Here is a 12,193-nt window from a genome sequence, read left to right as displayed (position 1 = left end):
GAATATTGTCTCCTCCATTAGAATGGAGCTCCCAGAGGGCAGGGGCTGTTTCTGCCTTCTTTTGTATCCCCAGTCCCTGGCACATTGTAAGTAGGCTCTTAACGAATGCCTGTTGACCTTCACACCTATGCTCTTGTTTTCATTCCTACTGCTTCCACCCTAACTACAACTCTCATCACTTCTTGCCTATATTACTGCAATCACCTCCATACTGATATCTTAACCTCTAGTTCAGGAGTTCTTAAAACTCTGTGTGTGTGTGTGTGTGTGTGTGTGTGTGTGAGAGAGAGAGAGAGAGAGAGAGAGAGAGAGAGAGAGAGAGAGAGAGAGAGAGAGAGAGACAGAGAGAGAGAGAGAGAGAGAGAGAGAGAGAGAGAGAGAGAGAGAGACAGAAAGAAAGAGAGAGAGAGAGAGAGAGAGAGAGAGAGAGAGAGATATGCAAGAGGGGAAGAGGAAATGAATAAGTATTTGTATAGTGCCTACTAAGTGTCAGGCACTGTGCTCAGCACTTTTACAAATATTATCTCATTTGATCCTCACAACAACCCTGGGAGGTAGGTGCTATTACTATTCCCATTTTCAACTGAGGAAACTGAGGCAGAGATTAAATGACTTGCCCAGGGTCACAAAGCTACTAAGTGTGAGCATCTGAGGTCACATTCGAACTTGGGTCTTCCTGACTCCAGGCCCAGGATTCTACCTCCATTGTGCCACCAGCTAATAAGTCTAGATGGACTCATTTGTAGCCTGATGAAGCCTATGGACCCCTTCCTAGAATAATGTTTTAAAATAACTTAAATAAAATGTATAGGATTACAAAGGAAATCAATTCTATTTAAATACATTTATCAAAATATATTTAATAACAAGATCATGGATCCTCATTAAGAACCCTTGCTCTAGTCTCTCCCTACCTCCACTCCAGCCTACACAATGGCTCCCAGATGAATCATTATTAGGGACAGCTCTCATGTGTCATAGACTTGGCTCAAAAACTTGACACCCAGCCCTCAGCACCAGTCCCTAGGTGTAATGGATACTCCACCCCCTTTCCGCTCTCCCCGGGTAGAAAGCAGTGCTTGGGGCTCTAGTATGGCCTTCTCTTCCACCATATAAAAAACAAAAGCACTCATTTTAGCCGGGCATTCGATTCCCATCATGCTTTGACTCCAAGCTACCTGTCCAGCTCACATACCCTGTACTCCATCCAACCTATGTTATTTATTGTTCCCCATACTTTCCCAACTCCTTGAATGAGTTCATACTTGCCTGGCATGCCCTTCCCACCCTCCTTGCTCCAACCTGTTCATTAACCTTATCTATTTCTAATCTCACTTGGACTCTTCTCTCTCATAGTCAATCAGTTACAACATCCCATTGATTCTACCTCTGTAATAGCTCATCTGTATTTTCCCCAACACCATCCTTATTACCATCTGCCTGGAACATTCAATAGCCTCCTAAATGGTTTCTCCCACTCAATTCTACTCCCTCCCTCTTCCAATCTATTCTTCATAATCTTATGCACAGACCTGGTCATGTAACTATGAAAAAAAAAACCAACAAGAAATCTTCAGTAGGCTCCTATTCCTTACTGAGTCAAGTTCAAACCCCTATGCCTGGGATTCAAGGTCCTATACAATCTGGCACCTAACTACCACCATCCAGTATACTTCACTTTGCTCCCCCTGTATATTCTATGTTCCTGACAATCGAACTCTTCTCTGCTTCCAACATACACATGGTATTTTTATAGTACTCCCCATGTGCTTTCATTTATGCTTTCCTCTTGGGCCTGATATTCTCTCCATTCTCCCCACCCTTCCAACTTCCTTTGCTAAGTTCTTCTCATCCTATAAAAGCCCAACTCAAACGGCACCTTTTTCAGTAAGCCTTCCCTGGTTCCACCTCAGACTTTACTTCACATCTTTCCAATTCCCTTAACCACCTGCTATTATGTATCAGTTATCTACTTCATATCTCCCCCAGCAGCACATTAAGTGCTGGGCTTAGAATTAGGAAGACTCCTCTTTCTGAGTTCAATATCTAGCCTCAGACACTTATTAGCTGTGTGGCCCTGGGCAAGTCACTTAACTTTGTTTGCCTCAGTTTCCTCATCTGTAAAAAGTGCTGGAGAAGGAAATGGCCAACCACTCCAGTATCTTTGCCAAGAAAACTCCAAATGGGTCACAAAGCGTAGGACAGGACTGAAACGGATGAACGATAATAAAAACAGCACTTAGGCTATAAATATCTGTTGAGGATGGAAGGCAGTGAAGCTCTGCTTTCCTAATTCCTGCTCATTCTTCAAATCCCTGATGAAAAGTCATCTACTCTATGAAGGCTACCCAGATTCCCCTCAGTTGGAAGGTGACCCCTTCCCTTCCCCACCACCTTCCCAGTCCCAAACAAAGTGCTTGGTCATAACTGTTGTAGCAGACTTTCACTTTTGTTGTTGAGGCAATAGGGGTTAAGTGACTTGCCCATGCTCACACAGCTAGTAAGTATCACGTGTATGAGGTTGGATTTGAACTCGGGCCCTCCTGACTCCAGGGCTGGTGTTCTATCCACTGTGCCACCTAGCTGCCCCCAGACTTTCACATTATTAATAATAATATCTAGCATTTATACATCTTTAAGGTTTGCAAAGCATTTTATAAATAGAGACTATCTCCTGAGTCCCCCAAATATTTTAAAACTGAACTAAGGCTTTGAGGATTCCTTTTATTATCTCATTGTGGCTTATTTGTATATTCGTATATACTGTATACTATATAGACTGTGTGTGCATCTATCTATGCACACACACACACACACACATATATATATATATATGGAGAGAGAGAGACTATATAGACTGTGTGTGTATATCTATCTATACACACACACACACACACACATATATATATATATATATATATGGAGAGAGAGAGAGACTATATAGACTGTAAATACCTAAGGGCTATGACTGCATCTTGTTCTCTGCATAGATTGTACCAGTGGTGGCAAACTCAAATATAAGGATCCATGTGGGCTGCATACACATTAACATTATCTAATCTTTACTGTATTTTTATTCATTTTGTTAAATTTTCCCAATTAATTACATTTTAATCTGGTTCAGCCTTGGAAGCGTCAGGGACTGTATGCAACCATCAGGCCTGTCTTTGACACCTCTGCACTACAGGACCTATCAGCATCTTGCACATAGTAGGTACTCAATCAATATTTGTTGAAATAAAACCTCTAGCCCAATCGCCTCCCATTACAGAGGAGGAAACTTGAGTTTCAAAGCATGACTTGCCCAGTGGCACACAACTAGGTCATGGCAGGGTCTAAATTAGAACTCAGGGCACCTGAATCCTTTTCTAGGGCTCTTTCTACTAACTCTAATAGAGCTTCCATCCAAAGAAAAATAATTTCACTGCAAAGTTACCTGACAGAAAGGAGGTGGCCAGTCATGCCTGGAATCCAGTTCTCAACTTAAGGGTCCTTATTCTTTTCCCAATATGTGCCTAAAACATGTTTTCAGGCACTACTAGCCCTGTGACCCTGGGCAAGTCACTTAGCCTCTGTTTGCCTCAGTTTCCTCATCTGTAAAATGGGGATAACAATAGAGCCTACTTCCTAAGGTGGTTGTGAAGATTAAATGAGATAATACTGGTAAAAATGCTTGGCAGAGTGCCTGGTATATAGCAGGAGCTATATAAATGTCACCTATTATCATTATCATGAGTGATGGTGATCATGATGTTCTAATGCACTTCATATCCTGGGGCAAATGCACACGAGAACTTTCAGGTTCTGAGAATGATCCTGAAAATGATGGAAAGAATCATTCTAAACATCTTCTGGTGTAGTGGAAGGGACTCTGGCTTCTGAGTCAGAAGATCTAATTTATACTCCTGGAGATCCTGGTTAAGTAAGTCACTTTATTTCTCTGGGCCTCAGTTTCCTCATCTGTAAAATGATGGTGTTGGGCTAGATGGTCACTGAGGTCTCTTTTGGGTTCTCCTAAGGTCCAAAGTCCAGGAGTAAGCTCTTGAATTTTCTTTCATTCAGGTGGCAGTATAGTGGTTGGATGCTCAATTTGAAGGAAGAAAAGAGCTGGGCTTGAGTTCCTGGCTATGTGTCCCTGGGCAAGTCACTTAGAAACCCTTAGAAAATGGTCTCCATTTTCTCATCTGTCAAATGAGGGAGTCAGAGTGGCTAGCCTGAAAGTTCACCAGGTCTGTTGTCTTGCGTTATCCTATGATCTGGGTTGAACTTGGCTTTTCCTAATGAACATAAATAACAGCTCCATAAATAGCAGCTGCTGGTCACATAAGCTGTGGGCTCCCAGTGATTTTTAACTCATAGTGAATTGAGATGTTAGAAACTTGAACCCATAACAAATACAAACATGGGGGGGGGAATTCCCATTGAAGACTATCATTGACAGCACAGATGAGCCAATGTTGTCCCCAAAACAATCCCCACCCAATTATGAGTCAGTCAGATTGTTTGTGGCTGATCTGAATTAAAAGCAGCACAGGATAGAGGCAATTGATTCTCCTTTTTCTGACCTACTCCAACACACACAGGCTGCCATAAGATATAACAACTATCTCAAAACTTTTCAACCACAGAGCAACTCCTAGATTTACTAAAAATCCTTTTACAAATGTACCTTTCTCTGACAAATATCTCTTCCTCTGCCCCCCATGGGAAAGGGGAACTTGCCCTGAATAATGCTACTTCTCCACCTCAATCAAAGGGTCTCACTTAAACCATTTTGTTAATAATCCAACAGCCAGGTCAGATGGCGATTTGTCAGTAAGTATGTCTGACATGAAGATTTAACCAAGAGAAGTGATGGGAGCCTGGAGGAGACCATAGGAAAGTTCTGACATTGAGTTATTTTTAACACTCCTCTACAAAATTCTTCTAATTTTCTAGAAAATGATTTTTCAACAACTTAGTGAAATTCTCCAAGCATTCAAATTATCAGATGCTTTTGGGAGGCTAGTGATAAATTCTTGCTCTATGTCCCTCCCTTTCCCAAGACCAGAGAATCAGAGATTGAGATTTTTGGGGCCATCTAGTCTAATGCCCCCATTTTACAGATAAGGATATTATGCTCAAACTTTCAAATTCCTATATGTTTACCTTTTCCTATTATAGAATGTTAAGTGCTGATCATCTATAGTCCAAACCTCAAGCCAGATCTGATTGAGAAGGTAAGATGGGAGCTACCTTTTAGGATAATATGATTCAAGATTCTTAGTGCTAAGCACAGTACCTGGCACACATTAAGACACTTAATTAAATGCTGGTTGACTGATTTCTCCGCATCACACAGGAAGTAAATGATATAGCCTAAAGTCAAACCTAGGTTTTACTTTTTTACTCCAAATCCAATATTCTTTTCATACACACTCATTTTTGGAAACCGAGGTCAAGAGAGATGAATTGACGGAGCCAGGATCACTTAGTTAATGGTAAAGTTGGGACCAGAGCTCAGTCCTGCCGGTAAAACATGCTTTTTCCTCTTCAAGTTCACACATTTGTATCTAGACCCTTCTTAAATTCACACATTTGTATCTAGAGCCTTCTTAAGTTTACCCATTTGTATCTAGAGCCTTAAGTTCACCCATTTGTATCTAGAGCCTTCTCCCTTTCTCCCTCACCCTACTTTCCGTCACTCAGCCGGCCAAACAGAGAGATGTTTAGAAAGAACTGCAAGACAGTTCCCTTACCAATAACTAACTTCTTGGGAAGGGCTTGGGAAGAAGAGGAGGAAGCTTCGGTTTGGACCTCAGGACAACCAAAGCTAGGGGGAAATGATACCAATTCCATAAATCATTTCCAGAGAAACAATGACGCCAAGCTAGAGTCTACTAAAGCTTGGTATGAGGCCACTGAGGTGAGTGGTGAGCAGTGAGCATCTCTTTTATTTTAAACCGCATTTATTTTGGCTTGCAAAATGATACATCTAGTCATTGCATCTCTCCCTACAACTTATTCCAAGAAGCTGCTAAATCCCTAAACTGAAAGTTGACTTCCCCCATTCTACTCTTATCCATTTTTCAAAGACAACTTCACCTTGAAGAACTTCTTTTGGCTGAACAGGAACTAGCCAGCGCAACCTATCCTGAAAGTGAAATTTATGATGTTAAATACACTACACTAGAAATTTCACATGTCGTTACCTTTCCCTTCCTCTTTGGTGCAATCACAATAGTTTTTTGAAACCAAAGGAGATTTCTTTTGGGGGGAAGAGAAGTAGTTATCTCAACACTTATAGGTAGGTCTCATAACTAGAGAATATTTTTCTTAAATTTAGGTTTGGCAATTGAAGTTCATTCCAGTCTAAATCATGTATTTTCCATTGGCTATTTCAAGGAGAAGGTGAAATCTACTCCTTACTCTCTTCCATCCAGCATGGAGTTTCCATCATATATTTATCTCTACTTTCTATACTGTCACATCATTCTCATGGGTTTCATCAAGTGGCTCTAAGAAAACTCCAGAAAATGTTTTTCCAAATGTAATTTATAAGAGAAATTCACAGAGTGAATTGCTAGAATGAAAAAGTGAAGGGTTAGTGGCTAAGCTGAGCTTCTCTGAGGATGTAAAGAAGTGTGATACAACACAAAGTGAAAAAGATGGTCTCTAACTCCCTGTGTGGGATGGTGTGATGGGTAAAGAGCAATTTATTGCGGTGAATTAGGTTTCACAATTCAAGTGATACTGATTTGCTTCAAACCCTTACATAATGCTTTATTTTAAGCTTGCTCTGTGACAGTATAACACCAAATTAAGTCACTCATTTTCACCCGACTACAATTCCCCAGCTCTAATTCCCCAGTGGATTTTCAATTTAAAAGAAGCACTTGTCCTACAAAATAAGAAATGCCAAGGGACAAATGACTCCTGAAATGGCCCATGAGGATGCTTAGTTTCTCCACTCCCCAAATTCAAAAGTATGAGTGTTGACATAAGTTTCCAAGTTTGGATCCATTGTCACTACCCTTTCCGAGCTGAGTTTCCTATTCTGTACAATGGGGGTTAAAAACATCTGTAGTACCTACTTCTTAGGGCTGTTCTGGACTCAAAGGACATAATTTATAGAAAGCCCTTTGCTAAGCTGAAAGTGCTAGGTGTCATTTTTTTTTATTACTATGATGATAGGATGATGAGATGATGAGAATAGTTGTAGCTAAGTAATAAGGCCTAGAAACTAATGGGTTAATAGAAGCAATTCTGAAAATGTCAAAGTTATACCAAAAAGCAATCTCTAGGCTCCTCTCTCAATAATAAATAACTGCATGAAAATTTAATTTCAGAGCACTTCACCTAAGACACGTAACAACTTTTTCCTGATGGTCTCATCTTCAAGTTGGAGGAGGGAGAAACGTGTTAGTGAATGCACCTTGGAGTTAAGAATGCCCTTAGAAGCCCTCCACGAACTACTAAGGAGGGCTCTCCCAAGAATCAGTGAGCGAGGGAACAGGAGATATTTTCAGGCCTAGGAAGTGAACTCCAGATCAAGGAAGGAGAATTAGCCAACTCCCATCAAACCCTGGGATGAGGGACCATCTTTCTTTCCTCCTAAGCATCTTGGAACATCTCAATCCAAATTTTATTTTGTTAGCAGTCTCCAGAGTGCCAACAAGAGGCTATATATCACTATGTGAATTCCTCAAAAGAACCCAGGAGGGAACAGGAGCGGGCCGGGAGGGTGGAGAGAGGAAGAGGAAGTTATATGTTTGTACAGTATTTTGTGTTTCAATGGCGAATGAGGCAGGTAAAGGAAGAATGTGGGGAATCTCGTTACCGTGTCCTGGTTTGGAGGCTGGGGGAGTGGTACACATGGCTTGTTTAGGGGAAACATATAAAAATATAAAAGGGGTACCTTAGATCATAGATCTCGAATTGGAAGGGACTTTAGAGGTTCAGCTATCCCACTTTACTGATGAGGAAACGGGCTCCGAGCGATTAATCAACTTGCCAAGGGTCACACAGCTAATGGTGACATTTGAACCCAGATCTTCCAGACTCCAATTCCGTGCTCTGTCTACTCCTTTCCACCTAGGTGATGGTCGTCATTGGCCTGCCTCTCCTTAACAGCCATCTGGAGCAAGCACTCGCCCCTAGATACGCGGCAGCTGAAGGGCAGTAAGAGTTTGCACGCAGCACCTCGGGCTTACTTACCTTGCAGGGAAATAGCACAGCAGAGGCCACTTTTTCCATGGCCAGGTTCCTGATGCTAGGGGTCAGGGATCCCCGGCACGTCGGGCAGCAACTCAGCTTCTGGCGGCATTGGTTACAGACCAAGTGCCCGGCCTGGCACTGCAGGATCGGGGGCAGGACATAGTCAAAACAGACCGGGCACTCGAAGAGCGAAGTCAGCTCGTGGTGCTGGGGAGAGACCGGCCCGCCGCCGCCGCCGCCGCCGCCGCCGCCGCCGCCTCCTCCGCCAGGGCCCGAGATCACTGCGGCCGCGGCTGCCACCGCGGACGAGCCAGCTCCGGCAGCCGAGATGGTGACGGCGGCCGGGGGCGCAGCCTGGGACTGGGCGTGCTGCTGTGGCGGCTGCTGCTGCGGAGGCTGGGGCTGCTGCAGAGGCTGCTGTTGCTGCTGCTTGCCACAGGGTTTGTTAGCACCGGGTCCGGTGGAGGACGGGCGGCTCATCGCGTTCTGAACCAACCATCGAACTGTGGGCGCCGATCGGCCGAGGCACAGAAATCAACCCACTCCCTTCCCGCTGGGGTGTCTCGGTATGAAGCACCAACCACGGCTGCCCCGGGACCGCCCACTGCTCCAGGGAAGCAAGCCGGGGTGAGCCAAGAGGCGGGGAGCTCCGGGGAGCCGTCTCTGCCAGCCACCACCACCGCCGATTGGACGCCTCCAGCGTTCCAACGATATCTCGGGGTCCCTGCGACGTCTCGGGGTCCCAGCGATGTCTCAGCTCTCCAAAGGCGTCTCCAAACGCAGCTGCTCCCACTGGCCAACGGAACCCGGGGCGCGCCTTCCTCTCTCTCCAGCCGGCCAGTGCCCCGCCTATCCACCTCCCCCCCACGACAAGTACCACCTGCCTGCCCGCTTCCAGCCTGATCGGGAGCCAAAGCCGTGTGTGGAGCCTCAGCCCACCCGCTTCTGGAACATTATCTGACGCAAGAGACCGAGGCGACGTGACGCCACGGACACGTGTGTGATTCCGCCCAGCCACTTCGCTGAGAGGACTGGCAGGGGCAGATTGCCCACAGAGCTCGACTCCGCCCGGCTTCGCGGCGGGGCGTGGACTGAGGCGTTCCCCGCCTTGATGAGGGAGGGAGTGGCCCTGGTTGTTGTGCTGGCCAAGTTTCCTGGCTGCCCCTGGAAGCTGCCCTTGGCATTGAGCGGCTTCCCTGCTTCCCTGCTTGGAGCCGCCGAGCTGTCGGTTGTCAGAGTGGAGATTTCGCATCTCCCGGTTTTAGCTGCTTCTAAGCTCTAGAGGGAGGGAGCGAGAGCCCTGACACAGCCCAGCCTAAGCTGGCCCCCCTGGGATTCAGTCTCCCAAGACAGCTGATCTTGTTTTTAGCCACGCCCAACACACTGGGTAGCAATATGGGTAGAGTCATCCAGAAACCAGAAAGAGCACTGTATACTGTGCCAACAGATTTTGTTTTTGTATCCCCACGGTTCGGCACAATGCTGGGCACATAATCTGCGCCAGATCATCCTTATCGATTGACTGTGCCTTGTGTGCTCCGTGGGGGCACGGAAGATGGGTGCTGGAGCCCTAACGTTAGGCCCTCTGTCAAGGGGGATGGAGGTTTTCTTTGACAGTAGTCAGAGGGCTCGGCTGCCCTGTGGAAGGTTTGTGGGAGGGGAGTAGCATTCCTGATAGGTCAGTTACACATGTGGGAACTGGTTTTGGCGGCCGTGGAGGAGATGAGCCCGCAGCTGGCAAGCACAACGCGGCCTGTGTAAGTAATGAGGTCACCAAGCTCCCTGACCCTGGACCACGTGGCCATCCAGTGTGGACTGGCAATGCTCTTTGCAATTTGACCAGTTTTCTGAGCAGTGGCACTTTTGCTAGGCTAGGGCCAGAGAAAGGAGCTGAAACAGCAGCCCCACCCTCCACTTCTTAAACCAGCTGGTTTGTCAACCCGGTAAAGGCCACTTCTGTTCAGTGTTAACCAATGCTTTTTGGGTGCCTACTGGACAGAGTTCAGGGCCTCATGGGGAAAGAAGGCTTGCATTCAGGGGTGAGCTGGTAAATTTTTAAAAACCAGCTCTCCAAAAAAACCTTTAATCTGCATTAACGTATTCTCGTTTGTTTTTTTTTTTCAGTCTAGACAATGAAAACAATAAATCAAGTCATTGATACAGGTCAGTCATTTGTAGCATTTCCTTATTTCCCAGGTGTAAATGCTCTCACTAGTCTCAGAGCCAGGCTGTAGCAAACCCCTGCTTGCATTCAAACCCCACCCCGGATATTTAAAAGCTGTGGGACCACCCGTCAAGTTCCTTAACTCCTCTGTGGTTCTTACCACCCAGTGGTGGTGAGGATCAAATAGGATTATGGATGCAGAGTGCTCTGGAAATTTTAAATCACTATGAAAAAGCTATCATTACTATGTCACTAGTGATATTCCTAAAGCACAGGTCTTCCACTATGTCACCTCCTTGTTCAATAACCTTCTGAGGATGTTAGTTATGGGATCTAAAACAAAACCTGCTAGGCATTGATTTTAAGTCCTTCCAAACCTGGCTCTAAGCTTCCTTTCCAACCTTATTATACATTATTACCCTTCACAGACCGTATAGACAGCCTTGATGTTTATCACATGGAATTCCATCTCCTAGGCTCCTGCCTTTGCAATGGCTGCCCCCCTCCCCCCCCCCACCTCCACCATGCTTGGAAGGAACTTCCCTCCTGGCCTCTGCCTCATAGAATCCCTACTTTCCTTCAAAGTTCAGTTCGTGTGTTGCATTCTAAATGGGGCCTTTCCTGATTCCTCCCATGTTAGTGCTTCTTTTCCCCTCCCCAAATTATCTTATATTTATTCAGTTTACACTTGTATGTTTATTACATATGTATCCCTTTTCCTTTCTCCTCCCCCATCTCAACAGAGCAGAAATTCTTAAGCTTTTTTTGTGTCGTGGATTCCTTTAGCAGTCTGAATCCTCTGGATCCCATCTCAGAAGAATGTTTTTAAATGCATAAAATAAAAGACATAGGATTAAATAGAAAACCAATTATGTTGAAATATTATCTGTAGACAAGAAGACTGAAATCATGTGTGACCCGGCAAGTAGGTTTAATAACAGCAGCAATCTCAAAGTAATTATGATATTTTGAGATGAGATAAGAAATAATAAGATTATATCATAAGAGATAATAGAACAAATATGTAATGTGATATGAACATATCTGTGATTTCTATTGGTGGCAAAGTCACAGGTCCTGCAACCATTACTGTAGTTGGTTGCCTACATTCGTTATTGAAGGAAATGCTAAAATTTAGTTCAAGGTTAGTGAAAATAAAGATGTAATTTTTTTCTCATTCAAGTTCATGGTCCCCTTGAAATATGTTCATGACCCTTGAAGGTCCATGGATGCAGGTTAAAAACCCCTGTCATAGGGGGCAGGTAGGTGGTGCAGTGGATAGAGCACCAGCCCTGGAGTCAGGAGGACCCTAGTTCAAATCTGGCCTCAGACACATGATACTCACTTAGCTGTGTGACCCTGAGCAAGTCACTTAACCCCAATTGCCTCGCAAAAAACCCCCCAAAAACAAGCAAACCAAAAACCCAAAACCCTGCCATAGAAGGTTAGCTCCTCCAGGGCAAGGATACCTTGGATTTAGGGTGGCCCATACCAGACACTTGATTGGCTAAATACTATGCACTAATAAGGACCAAGGAGTTGAAACCTTGGATTGATAGCTAATATTTCACTATGCTAAGTACTTTAGAATTATAATTTCATTTAATCCTCACAACTTTGGGAGGTAGGTGCTATTGTTACCCCATATTCCAGATGAGGAAACTGAGGCAGACAGCGGTTAAAGTGACTTGCCCAAGGTCCCACAGACAGTAAGTGTCTGAGGCTGGTTCCAAACTCAGGTCCTCTGAATCTATCCACTGTGCCACCTAGCCAACCCAGATAACTAAAAGGAGATATGATAGTCTTGGCATTCTCTGTATGGAGTTCACAGGT

The 12,193-nt window shown here is 44.7% G+C and overlaps 1 protein-coding gene across 2 annotated transcripts in view; it reads right to left on the bottom strand.

The window, feature by feature from the left end:
* Positions 1-9,238, bottom strand: part of SIAH2 (siah E3 ubiquitin protein ligase 2) — a 32,219-nt gene extending 22,981 nt beyond the window's left edge. The window contains exon 1 of one of the 2 annotated variants that reach the window (XM_078147492.1): positions 8,197-9,238. In XM_078147492.1, the coding sequence (XP_078003618.1) occupies positions 8,197-8,676 (480 nt within the window). In that variant the 5' untranslated portion in view covers positions 8,677-9,238. The remainder of the gene's footprint in view (positions 1-8,196) is intronic. The other variant, XM_020980885.2, reaches the window with a different exon arrangement.
* Positions 9,239-12,193: the final 2,955 nt, after the last annotated feature.

This window comes from Phascolarctos cinereus, unplaced genomic scaffold (genome assembly GCF_003287225.1).
Source record: "Phascolarctos cinereus isolate Bilbo 61053 unplaced genomic scaffold, phaCin_HiC Scaffold_7;HRSCAF=346, whole genome shotgun sequence".
Lineage (NCBI taxonomy): Eukaryota > Metazoa > Chordata > Mammalia > Diprotodontia > Phascolarctidae > Phascolarctos > Phascolarctos cinereus.
Note: the sequence above shows the minus strand (reverse complement) of the source record. Positions and strands in the feature narration are given on the sequence as shown.